The sequence below is a fragment of the Haliotis rubra genome, unplaced genomic scaffold (genome assembly GCF_003918875.1).
Source record: "Haliotis rubra isolate DU_JTF1 unplaced genomic scaffold, ASM391887v1 Scf2043, whole genome shotgun sequence".
Taxonomy (NCBI): Eukaryota; Metazoa; Mollusca; class Gastropoda; order Lepetellida; family Haliotidae; genus Haliotis; species Haliotis rubra.
In genome coordinates this window covers 11,065-35,000 of record NW_025766052.1, presented here as the reverse complement: position 1 = coordinate 35,000, position 23,936 = coordinate 11,065, and the positions used below count along the sequence as shown (strand labels likewise).

Below are 23,936 nucleotides of genomic sequence, written 5' to 3'. Positions count from 1 at the left end.
CACTGAACCGTTTGCATAATAAGCTGTCACTTCCTGTACATTGCTAATTCGCCTAGGACGAATACAGAGCTCCTGCAGTGCTGTTTTTGTTGAGAGAAGCTGTGAGTGAAGGTAAGCCAGGTACGTGATTAACGAGCTTCTTACCTTGAGACCTGTCAAGGTGAAAACGCGTGACTACCCTCTTGGCACGAGGATATGCAGCAAATACAGCTTGGTCGATTTTTCCATAGTCATAAAAAGCAAGCATTGCATTTCCACTATCAGCTGACGAGGTGGCCGAGTGGTTAAGGCGATGGACTGCTAATCCATTGGGGTCTCCCCGCGTGGGTTCGAATCCCATCCTCGTCGACGGGTTCTTTTTACGGAGAAGTGATATTATATCGCCTGCCCTCCAGCAAGTTTAGCACGATTTTCAATGATAGCTTCTTTGTGCTTTTTCATACGCCTGTAGAAGATCACGCTGTGTTGTAGTTTGGCTGGCAATGATTATATTGATGTTTGGGAAAACGTGTCACTATCCCTTGTGCACGTGGAATTCTTTCCATTTCATCAGAACAGACTGTACTTACTACTAACGCTAATAGCAATCCAACGTTGCAGCTAGTAGTATTATCTGACGAGGTGGCCGAGTGGTTAAGGCGATGGACTGCTAATCCATTGGGGTCTGCCCGCGTGGGTTCGAATCCCATCCTCGTCGACAGGTTACTTTTAGTAATCAGTTTTCATTTGTTATTTTTGACCAAAAGTAGAATGTTGTGTATATTAATGTCCACTGAACCGTTTGCATAATAAGCTGTCACTTCCTGTACATTGCTAATTGGTCGCCTAGGACGAATACAGAGCTCCTGCAGTGCTGTTTTTGTTGAGAGAAGCTGTGAGTGAAGGTAAGCCAGGTACATGATTAACGAGCTTCTTACCTTGAGACCTGTCAAGGTGAAAACGCGTGACTACCCTCTTGGCACGAGGATATGCAGCAAATACAGCTTGGTCGATTTTTCCATAGTCATAAAAAGCAAGCATTGCATTTCCATTATCAGCTGACGAGGTGGCCGAGTGGTTAAGGCGATGGACTGCTAATCCATTGGGGTCTCCCCGCGTGGGTTCGAATCCCATCCTCGTCGACAGGTTCTTTTTACGGAGAAGTGATATTTTATCGCCTGCCCTCCAGCAACTTTAGCACGATTTTCAATGATAGCTTCTTTGTGCTTTTTCATAGGCCTGTAGAAGATTACGCTGTGTTGTAGTTTGGCTGGCAATGATTATACTGATGTTTGGGAAAACGTGTCACTATCCCTTGTGCACGTGGAATTCTTTCCATTTCATCAGAACAGACTGTACTTACTACTAACGCTAATAGCAATCCAACGTTGCAGCTAGTAGTATTATCTGACGAGGTGGCCGAGTGGTTAAGGCGATGGACTGCTAATCCATTGGGGTCTGCCCGCGTGGGTTCGAATCCCATCCTCGTCGACAGGTCACTTTTAGTAATCAGTTTTCATTTGTTATTTTTGACCAAAAGTAGAATGTTGTGTATATTAGTGTCCACTGAACCGTTTGCATAATAAGCTGTCACTTCCTGTACATTGCTAATTCGCCTAGGACGAATACAGAGCTCCTGCAGTGCTGTTTTTGTTGAAAGAAGCTGTGAGTGAAGGTAAGCCAGTACATGATTAACGAGCTTCTTACCTTGAGACCTGTCAAGGTGAAAACGCGTGACTACCCTTTTGGCACGAGGATATGCAGCAAATACAGCTTGGTATGACATGACATAAATATATGCTTGAAGTTAGCCTTAACATTAAGAGTACATATAGCTATTTGCGTCTGGTTCACTCATGTAGATGTATGAATACCCAACAGTTGGACGTGTAGTGTTGAGTGATTCTATATGTTCAATAGACTTAAAGGGTTTATATGTCATACTATTGAATTGTATGTGTTTTTCTTATGTCATTGCACTGTAGTTTGCTTTGACGTTTTACTTAAAAAAATTAAAATAATATTTGAAGCTGACTTTACACTTTCGCTTTGATATTTTTAGTCACATCAATAAATATATTCTACTCCATTTTTCAACCGCTTCCCCAGCGTTTCCGTCTGTTAATTCAACCTAGGGCTTGTACCTGGACCCATGAGAGTCAATGCACTTCTCCAAAGGCATCCTCGATAATCTCCAGGGTATACGTTACAATAACTTTCCACTTCACCTTGGATGCATCTACGGCTCGAGCCGATGATTTTATTACCTCCCTTTGCTGGGTCCGAATTCTCACAGTAGCCAATCAGGTAAGCCGCCGTTACAACTGAGCTTGCCAGTGTCAAGAAATATAGCGATCGCAGCCGCCACAGTTTATTCAAGTTTAATCGGTTAGATAATTTAAAAAGTGAAAGCGAGTTGTGATTGGTACGCTCAACTTCCCAGCGTCGACACCTGATTGGATAAAAAGCCAACCAAGGGAGGTAATAAAATCATCGGCTCGAGCCGTAGATGCATCCAAGGTGAAGTGGAGAGTTATTGTAATTTATACCCTGGAGATTATCGAGGATGCTCCAAAGGGTGAGTTCGGAGGAATGAAGCAATGGGTGTTTTTGCATTGTATCTATGTACTTTAGGTGTGTTGCCTATACATATCTACACATACATGCATGCAGATTGTTCCAATATCAGCCATGACCTAGCGAACCATATACATCTTCTCACGCTGACTAACTTATGCTTGATCTATTTTAATAAATTCTTAATAAAGAAGGCGTTCACCTGTTCTACTGACCCGGGCCTTCTGTCCCGTCTTATTTGGTTCATTGGGCTAGACATAAATAAAACACGATTTTTTGTTCCAGTGGTTGTCTTTCAATATTTTTTCAGTATTCCCAACCAGAGGGATTGCTAATCGATTTTCTTATCAATGGAATCGTACCTGTGTTAACCCCATGACTAGACAGAACTGAGTGGGATGTAATATGTAGAGCGTGGCGAATATCACGGTCGTTGGACTTATCATCTGAATCTTGGATGCGGTTCTACCTGTTATGTTCTATCGCATTTCAGACGAGCTGTGGTAATTGTATTGGTTATTATCTACAGTTAGCAAAGTCTCAGGGATAAGTTTGTCAATAATTAATACTGTGAGTAGAGTGGAATTAAACTCTGACTGACTGACTGACTGAGTTTGGTTTTACGCCGCTTTTAACAATATTCCAGCAACATCACGGCGGGGGACACCAGAAATGGGCTTCACACATTGTACCCATGTGGGGATTCGAACCCGGGTCTTCGGCATGGCGAGCCAACGCTTTAACCACTAGGTTACCCAACCGCCTGAAATTAAACTCATTAAAGAAACCAGAGAGTGCGTTGTTTGGATATACAATTAAACTTATTAAAAATATATAGAGAGTCTTGTTTGGAACAGAAAGTGAAATAATAAAATAGAACCCGAACGTTTCGCTTTTGATAACGACTTACAGTTTTCCTATGTACTGCCGAGGAATCAGTTTTACGTCATAAATGCAGCAAGCTTGCATTATAACTTCAAGGAGAGTTACATTCGAATTTTTTTTCAGAACTTCCTCTCCATTAAGAATGCTGTCCGTTATACTTGCACCAAATACTGTTGTACTTTCATTAATGATCACATGCGGTAATATCTTTGTTGGCATTAGTACATTTGTATTAGGCTTTAAATATATGACGCAAATAGTGTTTATTCTTGCCACGTGGGTAACAATCAACGTCATCGGGGTTCGATGATGCACAGTTATCCATGTCATTCATCAGAGCCTTTTGTGTGGTGGCACGTTGCCCTGTGCATAGCGCTCAGGTCACAAATCAGTTGAAGTTAAGCAACGTTGGGCTCGGACAGACCTTGGATGTGTGACCGTGTTGGCAGGTTAACTCCTGAGAGTTTCTAGGACTTCAGTCCTGCCACACAACGAAGCACATTTGATCCATGTGGTCTCACCTTAGGCAAGTGAGTTTGTTCACAGTTGCCTCTGTTCACCCAGCAGGAAATGGGTACCCGGTGAAATAAGTCGTGAGACTATTAACCTTCTAGCGCCTAACAGGGAGCTTGGGTTATTCGGGGTAATAATGATCAGATTGTGCGCTTTGAGCAGGATATCTAGCCTGGAAAAGGTGCATTATAAATATTCTCATTATTTGAGCCCCAGTAATCGCCCCTAACGACGAACAGCGAGTTCTGGGCTCATACAAAGCAGTATTGCAATTAGACGAACGCGTAGTATCTGAATATATACTCATGCCAATAATGGTTGTCAGACCATATTTTAATCTAACTAGGATGTCTTCCCTTTGTCAATATGCACAAGGAAGACGGGAGAGTCACCACAAGGAAGACGGGAGAGTCACCACAATGAAGACGAGAGAGTCACCACAATTAAGACGAGAGAGTCACCACAATGAACACGAGAGTCACCACAAGGAAGACGAGAGTCACCACAATGAAGACGAGAGAGTCACCACAATGAAGAGAGAGTCAACACAAGGAAGACGGAGGAGTCAACACAATGAAGACGAGAGAGTCACCACAAGGAAGACGAGAGAGTCACCACAATGAAGACTGGAGAGTCAACACAAGGAAGACGGGAGAGTCAACACAATGAAGACGAGAGAGTCACCACAAGGAAGACGAGAGAGTCCCCACAATGAAGACGAGAGAGTCACCACAATTAAGACGAGAGAGTCACCACAATGAAGACGAGAGTCACCACAAGGAAGACGAGAGTCACCACAAGGAAGACGAGAGAGTCACCACAATGAAGAGAGGGTCAACACAAGGAAGACGGGGGAGTCACCACAATTAAGACGAGAGAGTCACCACAATGAAGACGAGAGAGTCACCACAATGAAGACTGGAGAGTCAACACAAGGAAGACGGGAGAGTCAACACAATGAAGACGAGAGAGTCAACACAAGGAAGACGAGAGAGTCCCCACAATGAAGACGAGAGAGTCACCATGTGGTGAGTCACCACAATTAAGACGAGAGAGTCACCACAATGAAGACGAGAGTGTCACCACAAAGAAGAGAGAGAGTCACCACAATGAAGACGAGAGAGTCACCATGTGGTGAGTCATCACAATGAAGACGAGAGAGTCACCACAAGGAAGATGGAGAGCCACCACAATGAAGACGAGAGAGTCAACCACAATTAAGACGAGAGAGTCACCACATGGAAGACGAGATAGTCACAACAAGGAAGACGGGAGAGTCACGACAAGGAAGACGAGAGAGTCACCACAAGGAAGACGAGACAGTCACCACAATTAAGAGAGAGTCAACACAAGGAAGACGGGAGAGTCAACACAATGAAGACGAGAGAGTCACCACAAGGAAGACGAGAGAGTCACCACAAGGAAGGCGAGAGAGTCACCATGTGGTGAGTCACCACAATGAAGACGAGAGAGAGTCACCACAAGGAAGATGGGAGAGCCACCACAATGGAAGACGAGAGAGTCACCACAAGGAAGATGGAGAGAGCCACCAATGAAGACGAGAGAGTCACCACAATGAAGACGAGAGAGTCAACACAATTAAGACGAGAGAGTCACCACAATGAAGACGAGAGAGTCACAACAAGGAAGACGGGAGAGTCACGACAAGGAAGACGGGAGAGTCACCACAAGGAAGTCGAGAGAGTCACCACAATGAAGAGAGAGTCAACACAAGGAAGACGAGAGAGTCAACACAAGGAAGACGAGAGAGTCACCACAATGAAGGCGAGAGAGTCACCACATGGAAGAAGGGAGAGTCACAACAAGGAAGACGAGAGAGTCACCACAAGGAAGACGAGAGAGTCACCACAAGGAAGATGGGAGAGCCACCACAAGGAAGACGAGAGAGTCACCACAAGGAAGACGAGAGGGAGCCACCACAAGGAAGACGAGAGAGTCACCACAAGGAAGATGGGAGAGTCACCACAAGGAAGACGAGAGAGTCACCACAAGGAAGACGAGAGAGCCACCACAAGGAAGACGAGAGAGTCACCACAAGGAAGACGAGAGAGTCACCACAAGGAAGACGAGAGAGTCACCACAATGAAGACTGAGAGTCAACACAAGGAAGACGGGAGAGTCAACACAATGAAGACGAGAGAGTCACCACAAGGAAGACGAGAGAGTCCCCACAATGAAGACGAGAGAGTCACCACAATTAAGACGAGAGAGTCACCACAATGAAGACGAGAGTCACCACAAGGAAGACGAGAGTCACCACAAGGAAGACGAGAGAGTCACCACAATGAAGAGAGGGTCAACACAAGGAAGACGGGGGAGTCACCACAATTAAGACGAGAGAGTCACCACAATGAAGACGAGAGAGTCACCACAATGAAGACTGGAGAGTCAACACAAGGAAGACGGGAGAGTCAACACAATGAAGACGAGAGAGTCAACACAAGGAAGACGAGAGAGTCCCCACAATGAAGACGAGAGAGTCACCATGTGGTGAGTCACCACAATTAAGACGAGAGAGTCACCACAATGAAGACGAGAGTGTCACCACAAAGAAGACGAGAGAGTCACCACAATGAAGACGAGAGAGTCACCATGTGGTGAGTCATCACAATGAAGACGAGAGAGTCACCACAAGGAAGATGGGAGAGCCACCACAATGAAGACGAGAGAGTCAACACAATTAAGACGAGAGAGTCACCACATGGAAGACGAGATAGTCACAACAAGGAAGACGGGAGAGTCACGACAAGGAAGACGAGAGAGTCACCACAAGGAAGACGAGACAGTCACCACAATTAAGAGAGAGTCAACACAAGGAAGACGGGAGAGTCAACACAATGAAGACGAGAGAGTCACCACAAGGAAGACGAGAGAGTCACCACAAGGAAGGCGAGAGAGTCACCATGTGGTGAGTCACCACAATGAAGACGAGAGAGTCACCAAAAGGAAGATGGGAGAGCCACCACAAGGAAGACGAGAGAGTCACCACAAGGAAGATGGGAGAGCCACCACAATGAAGACGAGAGAGTCACCACAATGAAGACGAGAGAGTCCCCACAAAGAAGACGAGAGAGTCACCACAAGGAAGACGAGAGAGTCACCATGTGGTGAGTCATCACAATGAAGACGAGAGAGTCACCACAAGGAAGATGGGAGAGCCACCACACTGAAGACGAGAGAGTCACCACAAGGAAGATGGGAGAGCCACCACAATGAAGATGAGAGAGTCACCACAATGAAGACGAGAGAGTCAACACAATTAAGACGAGAGAGTCACCACAATGAAGACGAGAGAGTCACAACAAGGAAGACGGGAGAGTCACGACAAGGAAGACGGGAGAGTCACCACAAGGAAGTCGAGAGAGTCACCACAATGAAGAGAGAGTCAACACAAGGAAGACGAGAGAGTCAACACAAGGAAGACGAGAGAGTCACCACAATGAAGGCGAGAGAGTCACCATGTGGTGAGTCACCAGTCAATGAAGGAGAGTCACCACAATGAAGACGAGAGAGTCACCACATGGAAGAAGGGAGAGTCACAACAAGGAAGACGAGAGAGTCACCACAAGGAAGACGAGAGAGTCACCACAAGGAAGATGGGAGAGCCACCACAAGGAAGACGAGAGAGTCACCACAAGGAAGACGAGAGAGCCACCACAAGGAAGACGAGAGAGTCACCACAAGGAAGATGGGAGAGTCACCACAAGGAAGACGAGAGAGTCACCACAAGGAAGACGAGAGAGCCACCACAAGGAAGACGAGAGAGTCACCACAAGGAAGACGAGAGAGTCACCACAAGGAAGACGAGAGAGCCACCACAAGGAAGACGAGAGAGTCACCACAAGGAAGACGAGAGAGATCACCACAAGGAAGACGAGAGAGTCACCACAAGGAAGACGAGAGAGTCACCACAAGGAAGACGAGAGAGTCACCACAATGAAGAGAGAGTCAACACAAGGAAGACGAGAGAGTCACCACAAGGAAGACGAGAGAGTTACCACAATGAAGGCGAGAGAGTCACCACAAGGAAGATGGGAGAGCCACCACAAGGAAGACGAGAGAGTCACCACAATGAAGGCGAGAGAGTCACCATGTGGTGAGTCACCACAACGAAGACGAGAGTCACCACAATGAAGACGAGAGAGTCACCACATGGAAGAAGGGAGAGTCACAACAAGGAAGACGAGAGAGTCACCACAAGGAAGACGAGAGAGTCACCACAAGGAAGATGGGAGAGCCACCACAAGGAAGACGAGAGAGTCACCACAAGGAAGACGAGAGAGCCACCACAAGGAAGACGAGAGAGTCACCACAAGGAAGATGGGAGAGCCACCACAAGGAAGACGAGAGAGTCACCACAAGGAAGACGAGAGAGCCACCACAAGGAAGACGAGAGAGTCACCACAAGGAAGACGAGAGAGTCACCACAAGGAAGACGAGAGAGTCACCACAATGAAGAGAGAGGAGTCAACACAAGGAAGACGAGAGAGTCACCACAAGGAAGACGAGAGAGTCACCACAAGGAAGAGAGAGAGTCACCACAAGGAAGATGGAGAGTCACCACAAGGAAGACAGAGAGAATCACCACAAGGAGACGAGAGAGCACCACAAGGAAGACGAGAGAGTCACCACAAGGAAGACAGAGAGAGTCACCACAAGGAAGACGAGAGAGCCACCAGGAGACGAGAGAGTCACCACAAGGAAGACGAGAGAGCCACCACAAGGAAGACGAGAGGAGTCACCACAAGGAAGACGAGAGAGTCACCACAAGGAAGACGAGAGAGTCACCACAATGAAGAGAGAGTCAACACAAGGAAGACGAGAGAGTCACCACAAGGAAGACGAGAGAGCCACCACAAGGAAGACGAGAGAGTCACCACAAGGAAGATGGGAGAGTCACCACAAGGAAGACGAGAGAGTCACCACAAGGAAGACGAGAGAGCCACCACAAGGAAGACGAGAGAGTCACCACAAGGAAGACGAGAGAGTCACCACAAGGAAGACGAGAGAGTCACCACAAGGAAGACGAGAGAGTCACCACAAGGAAGACGAGAGAGCCACCACAAGGAAGACGAGAGAGTCACCACAAGGAAGACGAGAGAGTCACCACAAGGAAGACGAGAGAGTCACCACAATGAAGAGAGAGTCAACACAAGGAAGACGAGAGAGTCACCACAAGGAAGACGAGAGAGCCACCACAAGGAAGACGAGAGAGTCACCACAAGGAAGATGGGAGAGTCACCACAAGGAAGACGAGAGAGATCACCACAAAGGGAAGACGAGAGAGTCCCCACAAAGAAGACGAGAGAGTCACCACAAGGAAGACGAGAGAGTCACCATGTGGTGAGTCATCACAATGAAGACAGAGAGAGTCACCACAAAGAGGAAGATGGGAGAGCCACCACACACTGAAGACAGAGAGGAGTCACCACAAAGGAGAGATGGGAGAGCCACCACAATGAGAGATGAGAGAGTCACCAAATGAAGACGAGAGGAGTCAACACAATTAAGACAGAGAGGAGTCACCACAATGAGAGACGAGAGAGTCACAACAAGGAAGACAGAGAGAGTCACGACAAGGAGAGACGGGAGAGTCACCACAAGGAAAGTCGAGAGAGTCACCACAATGAAGAGAGAGTCAACACAAGGAGAGACAGAGAGAGTCAACACAAGGAAGACGACAGAGAGAGTCACCACAATGAAGGCGAGAGAGTCACCACATGGAAGAAGGGAGAGTCACAACAAGGAAGACAGAGAGAGAGTCACCACAAGGAGAGACGAGAGAGTCACCACAAGGAAGATGGGAGAGCCACCACAAGGAAGACGAGAGAGTCACCACAAGGAGAGACGAGAGGAGCCACCAAGGAAGACGAGAGAGTCACCACAAAGGAGGAGACAGAGAGAGTCACCACAGGGAAGACGAGAGGAGTCACCACAAAGGAAGACAGAGAGAGCCACCACAAAGGAGAGACGAGAGGAGTCACCACAAGGAAGACGACAGAGAGTCACCACAAGGAGAGACGAGAGCCACCACAAGGAGAGACGAGAGAGTCACCACAAGGAAGAGAGAGAGAGCCACCACAATGAAGACAGAGAGAGTCACCACAAGGAAGACGAGAGAGTCACCACAAGGAAGACAGAGAGAGTCCACCACAATGAAGAGAGAGTCAACACAAGGAGAAGACGAGAGAGAGTCACCACAAGGAAGACGAGAGAGTTACCACAATGAAGGCGAGAGGAGTCACCACAAGGAAGATGGGAGAGCCACCACAAGGAAGACGAGAGAGTCACCACAATGAGAGGAGCGAGAGGGAGTCACCATGTGGTGAGTCCACCACAACGAAGACGAGAGTCACCACAATGAAGACAGAGAGTCACCACATGGAAGAAGGGAGAGTCACAACAAGGAAGACAGAGAGAGTCACCACAAGGAAGACAGAGAGTCACCACAAGGAAGATGGGAGAGCCACCCACAAAGGAAGACGAGAGAGTCACCACAAGGAGAGACAGAGAGAGCCACCACAAGGAGAGACAGAGAGAGTCACCACAAGGGAAGATGGGAGAGCCACCACAAGGAAGACGAGAGAGTCACCACAAGGAAGACGAGAGAGCCACCACAAGGAAGACGAGAGAGTCACCACAAGGGAAGACGAGAGAGTCACCACAAGGAAGACGAGAGAGTCACCACAATGAAGAGAGAGTCAACACAAGGGAAGACGAGAGAGTCACCACAAGGAAGACGAGAGAGCCACCACAAGGAAGACGAGAGAGTCACCACAAGGAAGATGGGAGGAGTCACCACAAGGAAGACGAGAGAATCACCACAAGGAAGACGAGAGAGCCACCACAAGGAAGACGAGAGAGTCACCACAAGGAAGACGAGAGAGTCACCACAAGGAGAGACGAGAGAGCCACCACAAGGAAGACGAGAGAGTCACCACAAGGAAGACGAGAGAGCCACCACAAGGAAGACGAGAGAGTCACCACAAGGAAGACAGAGAGAGTCACCACAAGGAAGAGACGAGAGAGTCACCACAATGAAGAGAGAGTCAACACAAGGAAGACGAGAGAGTCACCACAAGGAAGACGAGAGAGCCACCACAAGGAGGAGACGAGAGAGTCACCACAAGGAAGATGGGAGAGTCACCACAAGGAAGACGAGAGAATCACCACAAGGAAGACGAGAGAGCCACCACAAGGAAGACGAGAGAGTCACCACAAGGGAAGACGAGAGAGTCACCACAAGGAAGACGAGAGAGCCACCACAAGGAAGACGAGAGAGTCACCACAAGGAAGACGAGAGAGCCACCACAAGGAGAGACGAGAGAGTCACCACAAGGAAGACGAGAGGAGTCACCACAAGGAAGACGAGAGAGTCACCACAATGAAGAGAGAGTCAACACAAGGGAGAGAGACGAGAGAGTCACCACAAGGAAGACAGAGAGAGCCACCACAAGGAAGACGAGAGAGTCACCACAAGGAAGAGGGAGAGTCACCACAAGGAAGACGACAGAGAATCACCACAAGGAAGACGAGAGAGAGCCACCACAAGGAAGACGAGAGAGTCACCACAAGGAAGACGAGAGAGTCACCACAAGGAAGACGAGAGAGCCACCACAAGGAAGACGAGAGTCACCACAATGAAGAGAGAGTCAACACAAGGAAGACGAGAGAGTCACCACAAGGAAGATGGGAGAGTCACCACAAGGAAGACGAGAGAATCACCACAAGGAAGACGAGAGAGCCACCACAAGGAAGACGAGAGAGTCACCACAAGGAAGACGAGAGAGTCACCACAAGGAAGACGAGAGAGCCACCACAAGGAAGACGAGAGAGTCACCACAAGGAAGACGAGAGAGCCACCACAAGGAAGACGAGAGAGTCACCACAAGGAAGACGAGAGAGTCACCACAAGGAAGACGAGAGAGTCACCACAATGAAGACAGAGTCAACACAAGGGAGACGAGAGAGTCACCACAAGGAAGATGGGAGAGTCACCACAAGGAAGACGAGAGAGTCACCACAAGGAAGACGGGAGAGTTACCACATGAACGATGGTTTCTTCAGCACATTAAATTCGAGTTGTTTACACAATGTGATGTTTGTGTGTTACCTGACTATCAATGATCTACTATCGTTGTTTGGATAGCTTTAACAAAGTACAATACAAATGTGCGTTTGTTTGGGACGGTGTCATAATTTCATGTCATTTCCATAATAAGGCATGATCGATAGCATGATCTACGTTTAACGCCGTCGGACGACGACGACAGTGACAAGTGAAGATCCGGGTTAGAATTGGTCTTCACCTACCCATGCTTGTCATAAGAGGCAACTGGTGGGGTAGAGTGGACTCGCTGACTCGGTTAATGCTTGTCATCCTATCTTAGTTGCGTAGACATATGCTCAAGATGTCAATCACTAGATTGTCTAGTCCAGTTTCGATTATTTACAGACTTACGTGACAGAGCTGGAATGTTTAATAGTGTGGCGTTATACACAAACGAACGACGACACTGATCTTGGTCACAAATTTTTAACACCTAATCGTCATTAGTGTCACTGGTTTAAGGCGAGATCCCCTCTGGAATGATCGATAGTTTTAACCTTGGTGATAGCGTGTGTTCCGTCATCATAAAAGACCTCTTGTTTTGACTTCCAAGACGACGTAAATAAATAGAAAGTGTTCAGAACAACTGTCTGTTGTTAACTCATTGTTACCCGATCCATTATTTCTCATTAACGGGCAGTAAGTTATGAGTTATTCATGCCTTCATTTAGTATCTACATACCATGACCAATACCATGACAGCATCGGCAATGAAGGTTGGGAGTCCAACTCTCCATTCTGTATTTTGTGCAGCATGTTGATATTTCGTTTTTTCTTTAGTATAAAGCTCTATAAACACTATAATATGTATTAGATATTTTCTCATCATTTTCAGGGAGTTGATGGTTTCCTACTGAAGGGAATCTTGATTTCTCAAAATTATGTTTCCTTTTTCAAACAGTCTTAGGATTTAATTAAAACCAACATTATCATGTTTAGTTAAAGGCGTGATCTTCAGCAAAACGTTTAATATTATAATAAACAGTCACCAACTAGAAACCTGTGTTACATTTTGCTGATGTGATAGTTACACAATTGATCACCACAGCTGTAGTGCCTGTGTGTTAGCTTTGACGGATATATATTTAGTGAAGGTTTCAAGACACCCACGGTTTACTGTGAAATGAGTCACATAATAGTCAACAACAATGTATTTGCACTTTATCATGATTATATTTCCAGCGTTTTGAGGAAAAGATTGTTGTTTAAAAACGCCATGTCCCTTACATCTTAGAACAACTGGAGCCGGGAGTATGTCAAACATTAATTATGTATATATGTATTGCTGTGTTAGTAACTTGTAACAGAACCAAAAATCAATGATGGGTGGTTACAGATGAGTTTTCTTACAGTTCAATGATCGATATTCAGCTGTCTTTTGTGAAAACGATTGGTTGATTCGGTGCGTGAGACCTACACTTCATTACCAAAGTCAGACCTACTATACAGTGTTCAGTTAGTTTCAGTACTCCAGTTGCGACACTCGGTGAAGTGATGTTCTTCCCCCAGGTCTTCAGTGTATTTGTTTTAGGTAATATTGTTTCATTCTAATTTTGATTTCTTGTATTTGTTCAGCTATGAAAATGTTACCAACTAAATTATATGTAAATAGAATTTGAAAACATAGTGTGGATTAATTTTAGAACGAATTTGTTAGAATTTACAACATCAATAGAAAGTCCTATTAGATGGAAATTCTGTATCAAATGAATGGTACAGAACTTCTGCTATTTACTCTGATCATTTGTTCACAAACTGTTTTAGCCGCGACTACGTGTATACCGTATTTTCTCTTATAAGCGTCGGCCCTCTAATAAGCTCCGGGTCTGGAAGTCTGTTGAAAAAATAAGTGCCTGGGCGCTTGTTCGTGAAAATATGGTAATCCTTATTTGTGTAATGAATTTGGTACAGGCGTATAATTCAATAGTGATAGTGCATTGTTTTTATAAGTTTCTATATTTGAATGTCCTGCTTCACTATTGCTTTATTTATTCAAGGACTTGTCTTGTATTGAGTGTCATGAATCAGTTTGGGTTTGCCACACGTTTTATATTGTACAACGGCGTCTGTATTGCTGTCTGTATTTGTGGATACGGTGGGGTAGCCTAGTGGGTACAGCTTTGCTCGTCACGCCGAAGACCCGGGTTCGATTCTCCACATGGATTTAATGTGTGAAGCCCATTTCTGGTGTCCCCCGCCGTGATATTGCTAGAATATTGCTAAAAGCGGTGTAAAAATATACTCACTCACTCTGAATTTGTGTTTTAATTTGAGCAGCTACAAATTGCACATTCTAGAACACGGGTAGCCCAGTCGTCTAGTGCATGGTAATTCCAGAACACTACAGTCAACTGATATCGGTTACGTCGTGGACTCTATCAACAACGAACAAAGGTTACGGTGTCTGTATGATAGGGTGAGATATAAGCCCGTAGCGAACATAACAACTGTCTTTCTCACATGTTTGAAAGGAAATCTTGAATGAAAGTACCCGTGAAATTTGACGAAATGTGATCCGGCTTAACATCTTCTGTTTCGCAGTTCCAACAGCTGTTGTTGGCCACGTTGCTGCGACATGTGACAGCTGCACGACGCAGTTTAACGCCGACTACACGACGCCCGGCGTTGCAGATATCAACAGATGCTCGTAAGTTACAGTAGATCATTTAGATATGACAAGAGCACATACGTTCGTCTTAAGTAGATCACTTTGATCTGAGAAGGGCACATGCGTTAGTCATAAGTCGAGCACTTAGATATGAGAAGGATGAGAAGCCACATACGTTGGTCGTGAGTAGGTCATTAAAGTTAAGAGTTAGCCAAATGTGTCGTGGGTGTGGCACGTAGGTTATGTGTCGGACACTTTAGATATGAATAGGGCATGTAAGTTAGTTATGACTGGACACGCACGTTATAAGTAAAGTACGTAAGATATGAGTAGGGCACACACATTTACGTATTAAGTTAGGAACGTAACTTTTGAGAGAGCCTACCATGAGCATGCCTATCACGAGACAGATGTACATTTTGTGTGTACCAATGACATGAAAATACGACAACGTGCGTCTGGGTTTCAACAGAACCTGATACGTCATACGTTCCCACAACTGACATGTGATACACTTGGGTTGGTTGGGATTTACATGTACATATATACACACACACATCCATCCATACACGCACGCGCGCACGCACGCACGCTTCAGACAGACAGACAGACACACACACATAGACAGACACACACAGACAGACACACACAGAGACACACAAGAGACAGACACACAGATACACACAGACACAGACAGACAGACAGACAGACACACACACACACACACACACACACACACACACACACACACACACACACAAAAGTTGTATGCTTCTCTCGAGGATAATACGGTCTGATGTACGCCTCTTTGTAGCAGTGCCACCCGAGCCGACAGGCACAATGTATAAAATAGCTTAAATAAAGCAGTCAAAGTGAAAGTCATACATAGACACACAGACATACATGCATGCATGGATTCACAAAAACACTGTATCTCTCTCTCTCTCTCTCTCTCTCTCTCTCTCTCTCTCTCTCTCTCTCTCTCTCACACACACACACACACACACACACTCACACACTCACACACTCTTGACACATAACAATGTACTGAAATGGTGTGAACCAGGGTATAGATTTCATATCACGTCATTCACTTTTCAACCTTTGTACAGAGCGGCCAAGGCGTACGCTGTGTGTCTGGTTGGGGCCAGTGGAGCTGGTTGTACGTCCATCATGTCGAAGGCTTCCACTGCTCTCCAGTCCGTGACTACCATCAACTCAATATCAGGAGTCAGCTGCGGTACGTTTTGTTTAGGTGTTGGTGTGACATGATTGTGGGTCATCGTGCCCCGATGGCGAGGATCAATGTTCAGGCTATCAACCACTGGCGAGCCAGAACTCAATTATTCAAAGGATAGTGTCCTGTAGCTTGACTACTTACTTCGTCGTGTTTGTGAGCATATTGATGAATTTGTGGGGTAAAAATTAAGGTAACTTTTAAAGGTGACGAGCGGACGATATAACAATTGGGCTACCCACCACCCCCTGTCAGGAATTGGTTTGGTCGATATTCTGAACAACGACCCACGTAGGCGACGTTCGATGACGCAGTCAGCCAGATTAGTATTGCGATTACATGAATCGAGAATCTTTGCACTCATGGGGTTGAGGAGACGTATGCTTATCCAGAATACGTTGGCTGTAAAAGTGAGAGAGTTGGATTATCGCCACTTTGAACAATAATATAACAGAACGACAGGTTCATGTGAGTGAGCCAATGCTTGGACTAGTGGTTAAAGCGCTCGCTCGTCACTTCGAAGGTCCGGGTTCGATTCTCCTCATGGGTTCAATGTGTCAAGCCTATTTCTGGTGTCCCCTGCTGTGATTTTGTTGGAATATTGCTAAAAGTGGCTTAGACGTCATCTCACGCACTCAGAAACAGACCAAGGTGATGCGGGTATTAGGCTTCACGAAGGTGTAACTTACCAGCACGATTATTACGCTGACAAATCTTGAAACACAACCAGGACCCATGTGAGATTCAAACTGGTTACTGGCATGCCTAAGGGGTGTGTTAGATCTTTATCCAACAACACAATGATCGCGGATGTATTCATTTACAGCTCTGAGTGGGACCTGCCTTTGCGAAACCACACACTTGACCTTCAGCCCAGTTTCAACTTGCACGTAAGTAATTACATTAAATTAATTAATCAATAAATATTTCTTCTCGACGGTTGAACGTACTTTTCAACCATCATACGATCGCGAAACAAAGGCTTAATGGTGGATCTGGTCTGTGTCAGAAAACCCAGAGATAGATATTATGAGCACCAACTCTTTCTTAAGTCTATGCTAGAGGTGAGGTGAAATGGGGTTTAACGCCGCACTTTCGCTCATATGTATATGTGTGGATGCCTGTCCTAGCCCAGACTCAAGCTGGTTTTATAGTGCTAGCTCACTGAGATACCATGCCGCAGTGAAGCATGAATACCTCACTCAGACACATGATACTGACTCCGAGCCGACCAGTCCTTGTTGTACCCATTAATGCCGATTGCCAGGCAGGGACCAACAAGTACATGTGTATTGGCAAATAAATTGTATTGCAATATATTCCGATTCAGGTACCCGTATCGCGCTACGTATTGCTATATATTGGGAGCTTGAGTGTTTTACAGCAAGTGACACTAATTGTGCATGTCAATTCTATTTTATACATGATAAGTCCCTAAACATTTATGTTATGGTTCTGATAACAGCAATCTCAAAATTAGAATTTTCATAGTCAGGGATTCTATTTTTGGTTTATACAATTTATTGTATGCCGTTTTGTAATTGAATAATGAAGGAAAACATTTATTGTGTATGAAAGTGTGTAGACTTTAATTTAAACCATAAAGATAATCACAAAAACTTCATATATGTTCTTTACCCAATATACCGGTTCTCAGAAAATATATTGCAATACGTATCGCTTGCGATATACCAATAATACCGTGCAGTCCTACATAGGAGTAACGACCATCTTAACGCTAAGACCGCTTTGTGCAATTGGGCCCTGTTCTGTTGCCTCGAAACATTAGAGTGCTGGAAAGCGATTCTAACCCGTGTTTCCACCGGGTTATAACACGTGTACGTAGCTGAACCCTCTGTACAAGGTTGAACTGAAGAGCTATTGTTTATTTATGGGAATTCTCTTGAAATAGGTACGAATATCGATTTTATACTATTTCTCCTTTATTTCCCCTTTTGTTGAATATAGGTGTAGTGCACGGGGAAATGATTATTACTACCTATGTTCAGAATGCTGTTTTGTAAGTAATCCATGCATAATAAGGAATAATAATGATAACAATGGACATTTATAAAGCGCCTGTTGACGCTACGACATTATTACCCAGGTTAACTAAACCTGTCAACCTAGCAGGTTAACCATCATATGACTTACCCCACAGGGTACAAATTCTCTTGTTTGGGGTGAACAGAGGCAATTTATGAACAAACGCACTTGCCTTGGGTGAGATCACATGTGTCACGTGTGCTTCGTTGTGGGGCAGGACTAAAGTCCCAGAAATCTCAGGAGTCTAACTGCCAAACATGATCTCAACCCAAGGACTCTCTTTCTTCAACGTAGTTCAACTTCAGCTGATGTGTGACCTGTGCTCTATGCACAAGATCAGACGCTATGAAGCATGCCACCAGTTTTCTAGTGATTTGAAATATGTTGATTTCTTTGAGACTTTCTTTGCATATTTTACTTCAAGTTACTTCTCCGAAATTAATCGATAATCGACAAGTCAAGCTCACAATTATTGCCCTCCGTGACCTATATCGATTGACCTCGTCACTAGACAATAGGTGAGGTGAGGTGAAATTGGGTTTAAAGTCGTGCTTGAGAATATTTCGCTCACATGACGACATGCATATGTATGTGTATGTGTGGCTGCTTGTACTAGCCCAGACTCAAGCTGGTTTTATAGTGCTAGCACACTGAGATACCATGCCGCAGTGAAGCAGGAATACCCCACTCAGACTCATTATACTGACTCCGAGCCGACCAGTTCTTGTTGTACCCATTAATGCCGAGCGCCAGGCAGGCAAGTACCATATGTTAACGTCTTTTGGTATGACGCGGTCGGGGATTGAACCCGCGACCTTCCGCTCTCCGGGCGGACGCTTTAACCACTACACCACGGAGACGGTCCAAGACAATAGGAACCAGACGGAACGTTAATATGATGTTAAAGTAAAAACAGCCTATAGAAAGTACATACAATAATAGGTATAACATACGAGCATATAAAGAGAGGAACAAACGAACTATTACACCGCTCAGTTGATTTTTAGACGTTTCTTTTCAGATTGAAAATATCTCAATTAATTGAGATTATATGAACAAAGTATACTGTACGGGCGCTTAGTCAACACTAAGTCTTTATGTTTTAAAAAATAATTTTGATTTAAAATTTTAAAGTGAAAAATTAAACTTTCCTATGATTAACAAATTCTATTCGGTATATTTGATATCTTATCTTTCAAAAACAATAGTTTCCTATTTTACCCAAATATACAACATTTCAAACACGGTTTAGACGTATGTGGTTGAAAATGTATTTCATATCGCAGTATTATATTCATCTTTATATCTTCATTGAGCAAAGTAATTTTTATGCAAAGTTGCCCAATCACAAACTTCCAAACACGGCTAGGCTGGGATACCAGGACGACATGTATTTTTCACACAACTGCTTGTCTTCGTGGGTGGGTGAAGGGAGTTTCACGCCACTTTTACAATATCATGGCTGGGACATCCGAAATGGTTTATTTACGAACTGCCGCCATATAGCTGGAATATTGCTGAGTGCGGCGTAAAACAACAAACAAACAAAACCTATGTTATATTCATAAAGGAATAGCAATGGCATTGACATCGGGATTAATAAAACGCATCTGGCAGCAACAATGGTTAAGTTTCTTAAAGAGGTCGCTTTATCCAGGATGACCGGTGCCTTGATGTAATGTCAGAGATAAAATGTCACGTGTGTACGTTTGTCTGAATACCTTCTGGAAAGTTCTATCCCATATTGGAATGGTCCAGGAGGTTCCTGACTAGTGTTAACTAATCCAGATGTAACCAGCACACCACTGATCTTTGGTGAAACAATGTGGTACAATTACGAGACTGCTTTTGCAAAAACCCCGCCAAATGACACTTTATGATTCTGTTGCCATGGTTACCTTTCAGAGCATCCGCTACGACGCTAGGGTGTATGTATGGCTCAACTGACGTCTCCTGTGACGGGACCACCTCCAACACAGCGAAACGTGCGGTGTGGAGGGCAAAAGTGAAAGAACACTGCAGCGTATGTGCTGGTGAGTAACGAAATGCCCCATAAGATTCTAGCGTGTGACCCGTGAAGATCCGGGTTAGAATTCATCTTCAGTAACCCATGCTTGCATGGTAAGAGGCGGCTAGAGGGATAGGGCAGTCAGGCTCGCTTGGTTGACACATGTTATCGTATCCCAATTGCGTAGATCGATGCTCACGCTGTTGATCACTGGATCCAGACTCGATTAATTACAGACCGCCGCCATATAGCTGTAATAATGCTGAGTGCGGCGTAAAAGTAAACTCACTCACTCAGTAGCTTGAGTGACCTAGTATGAGTTTACGCCACTAATAGCAAACATCACGGTGGTGGAGGCCACGAAGGGCTTCACACATAGGGAACCATTCGGGGAATCGAATCGTTTGGGATTCAGGTGTCAGATCAAGAGTGGCTAGAAAGTTTATTTGTCCTGAGAGATTCAAAATCGTCGCGCTGTTGTCCCAGGCCTGGCAGAACACGTGATCGATGACCACAGGGCTATCGTGTCACATTCGACAGGTGATCCTCAAATCGTCTTCAGTCATATAAGGAACAACAGGTTCAAGCCAGCATCCACAACAAAGCACTACCATTCATTGGACGAAGAGGGTCTCGCAAACGGTACGACGAGCCATTTACGTCAGCTAGGACCAGTTGTTCTCTTCACTGTAGGAGTCCACCTCATTTATGGAAGGATGGAGTCGAAGTGTCGGCCCGTGGAGAACGTAACGCTTATTGTTGCGCTTAGCACGTTGATATTGTTGATAATCCTGCGCCGTGCTTGCCCAGCATACTCTGAAACGTCTTTCATGAAGTTGCTTTTTGTGCTATAAAAACGTACGTGATACCAGTTTGGGTCTCTGTTTTGACCACATGTTTGCTTTTGTTGTAGAAATTAAACAAAATAACCAAAGTTAAAGAAGTGTTTGTTTTATTAAATCTGTATCTTAAGAATTGCTGCAAATGAACAGGAAGAAGATAAAGCTGAAGATTAACATTACGGTGTACATGCGTGTACTAGTCTCAGGAGTAGATTGACTGTCATAGATCCAGCTGAGTGGGACACCACGTCGCATTTATACATGCATACCCCCTACTCTGACACACATTATACTGACTACAGAGCTGACCGGCCGTTTTATCACCTTATGCCGTGTGTCAGGCAGGTTAACATCAAAGTACCATCCTGTTAACGTCTTTTCTGGATCTGTGGCTCCAGTGGTAATTGTCAGAACAGAATGAAATAAAGCACAAATTATAGGCGTATTGGCAAAATTTATCGGAAGCGCTAGTAAAGCTCTGTAATCACATTGTCACATGCACCATAATTATGCTATTGCTCATCTACTTCAATACATGAAAATGGTAAAAGGTATGATAAAAATACAAAACATATCCGTGTTGAATAATTTCTTTGCTTATAAAAGTTAGCATATACGATGTGTGTTTTGAAAGAAATCTAGTTTATCAACAATAATAAATTACAGTAATATTACCGATACAACGCTAAATGTTTATTGTTGATTAATAGAAAGTTATTACCAGGCGTTCATGTACTGCCTGTTTTTCAATCCTGGAAACATACCAGTGTTTTAACCATAGAACTGTTTTCTTCTGATCCACAGTCCTTACACAGCCGGCAAATACAAATCTTTCCATGGTAACAGACGCCGTTTCCAGCTTTCTAAATCAATTCATCTTATACGAACTTATAAGTAATGTAAAAGCGTCTCCGGTTGATAACGGCGACGTTCAAGCTACCTGAATGGACTTTCAGGGATTTTGCGAAACACCTCTTTACATGATCATTGACGTAACCGCACTTCTTTCGAAAGGTTCGACCTCATGAAACATAGATATTTATTCAAAGCAGAAATTTGAAAGGTCGAGATTTGGCAACTAAGCCACTTAGAACCGGAATGGTAATACGAAAAATTAATTTTGGAAACCTTGGAAACATAAACCTAGGTTTTGTTTCAAAATCCGATAATATCATCGATGACGACAGTCTGCCTTGACCAGACAATCTACTGACATCTTGAGGCATCGATCTACGAAATTGGGACACGATGACGTGCGTAAACCATGTCAGCGACCCCAACCACCGATCCCGTTAGTCGACAAGCATGGGACAAAGCACTAGTGAATGGTTTGGAACTCTATTACCATTTGAAACTTCTTACGTATGACGCATCAGTGTGGGGATTTAAAAAAATCTAAATTTCATTAGTCCTTCTTATCTATTGGTTGTGCAGGCAGAGACTTTCACTTTCTGGGACATGTTTCGAACCGGAAGTCACATTTGCCCGTCACCGGCCAAGTGACCTTGCCATGTTTTATGTCAACATCTTTGGGTACAGACGATGCAGTTCCTGCTCGACGATCTTCAAGGACAGTTGCGACATCTCCATCAATCGTCATGGCAACAGATGTCATGCCCTTGGTACCTTTGATAACTGCAGTTATCCGCCCTTTGATGGTGACCTTGACCTCGAATGTCCAGCTGGAAGCTTGTTCCTGAATCTCAAGCTCTGCCAGAGTGACTGACTTCGGTTCTGACGTCACTGTTGTATCTGTGGCCCACGTCATTGACTTTGCGATGGTATGTTCCTCGGCAGTTTCAACAGTGTAGTTGAGACCAAACCCAATCGTTGCCTTGGCGACGTCAGCGGGTAGGGACAACTCCAGCCCAAAGCTTCCTTCCTTAGCGAACCCTTTCGTAATGGTTGTTGTAATGGTAGCGTTCGTCGTCTTCTCAGCTCTGTAAAAGGTGGGTGAGTGAGTGAGTGGATAGGTCAGTGCGTTGGTGATTGACTTAGTCTGTTTCACAGTCCCTGAACCACATTATGTTCCATATTGCCTAACCCTCACTGCAATGCTAAAGCCCTAAATGAAACAAGTCTAGATTTTCTCAGGTTCTGAATCTCTGGTCTCCCTGGGATTCCTTTTTAATTTATATGGGTTTGTTTGTTACTATCAAAATTATATATATTCAGAGTCAAAACGTTCGTCTATTGATTGACTTTGCGCGTTCATTAAAACTAAAGAAACACAACTGGGAACGCATTAATTGATGCCCTGTATTTCTTAAGTGAGTTTTAAGCACTTCCGTACATGTAGAGTTTCATCTGACGTGGAGAGTACTGAACATTTGGTCAAAAAATTGACAGATTTGAAGTGGCCCCCTTGATCCATAAAAGTTTTATAAGTATAGACTACCCTGAACTCTCTCAATTCTAATACAGCACACTACAACCCTAAAGTGAAAATGCTCAATAGCGATAGTAGTTATAACTGAAAACTCACTGATTCTAAGAAGGGTTTCACGTATATTTCAATTTATTACGAAGGGAATATATATAGATCACATTTGATACTAGACGAAGGGAAAGTAGAGATATATTCCGACCCTTTCACTACTGGACAAAGCGAAGTAGAGAATGACAGCCGCGATGCAAATCAACTGTAAACATTACTCGCACCTTACAATATCCCCAATAGTCGTGATCGTCATTCAAGATGTAACACTGGGCGTCCCTCGTAGCGTGCCGGTGAGAACGGAGTTAGACCAGCAATGCTTTATCAAATAACACTGTATAACCACATGATTATTAGAAGTTGACGGATATAACCAGTAAATGTTTAAAAGTAATTATGAATGAGCTCTTGAATTGTTTGTAACTAGTGAACTGACTTACACGTTTATCAATATAATAAAATGTTTGTATTTATGTGGAGCTGATGGCACTATGCTGCACATATGTTTCCAGGTGTGTCATTATAACTCGTATGTGATCACTGACATCATATGAATTATGCCGGTGGTTATATAATTGCTCAACAAGGAGTCACATGTCCAATTTAGAGTGCGGTTGAGTTCACTGGACAAAATAACCTTGGGAAAACCCAAACAGTTATAAATAGACGTGAT

The 23,936-nt window shown here is 44.5% G+C and overlaps 1 protein-coding gene and 4 non-coding genes across 5 annotated transcripts; 4 read left to right on the top strand and 1 right to left on the bottom strand.

Moving 5' to 3' along the window:
• Positions 1-266: 266 nt before the first annotated feature.
• On the top strand, positions 267-348 carry Trnas-gcu. The gene has a single exon. It is a non-coding gene; the product is annotated as a tRNA-Ser (tRNA).
• A 267-nt stretch (positions 349-615) lies between these two features.
• On the top strand, positions 616-697 carry Trnas-gcu. Its single transcript has one exon. It is a non-coding gene; the product is annotated as a tRNA-Ser (tRNA).
• A 342-nt stretch (positions 698-1,039) lies between these two features.
• On the top strand, positions 1,040-1,121 carry Trnas-gcu. Its single transcript has one exon. It is a non-coding gene; the product is annotated as a tRNA-Ser (tRNA).
• A 267-nt stretch (positions 1,122-1,388) lies between these two features.
• Positions 1,389-1,470, top strand: Trnas-gcu. The gene has a single exon. It is a non-coding gene; the product is annotated as a tRNA-Ser (tRNA).
• Positions 1,471-22,270: 20,800 nt separating this feature from the next.
• On the bottom strand, positions 22,271-22,594 carry LOC124275947. Its single transcript, XM_046711649.1, has one exon. The coding sequence runs from the start codon at positions 22,592-22,594 to the stop codon at positions 22,271-22,273; it is 324 nt and encodes a 107-aa protein (XP_046567605.1).
• Between the last annotated feature and the right edge of the window lie 1,342 nt (positions 22,595-23,936).

Coding starts and splice junctions, on each gene's coding strand:
- LOC124275947 (XM_046711649.1), bottom strand. CDS start 22,594: ATGACGTGGGCCACAGATACAACAGTGACGTCAGAACCGAAGTCAGTC.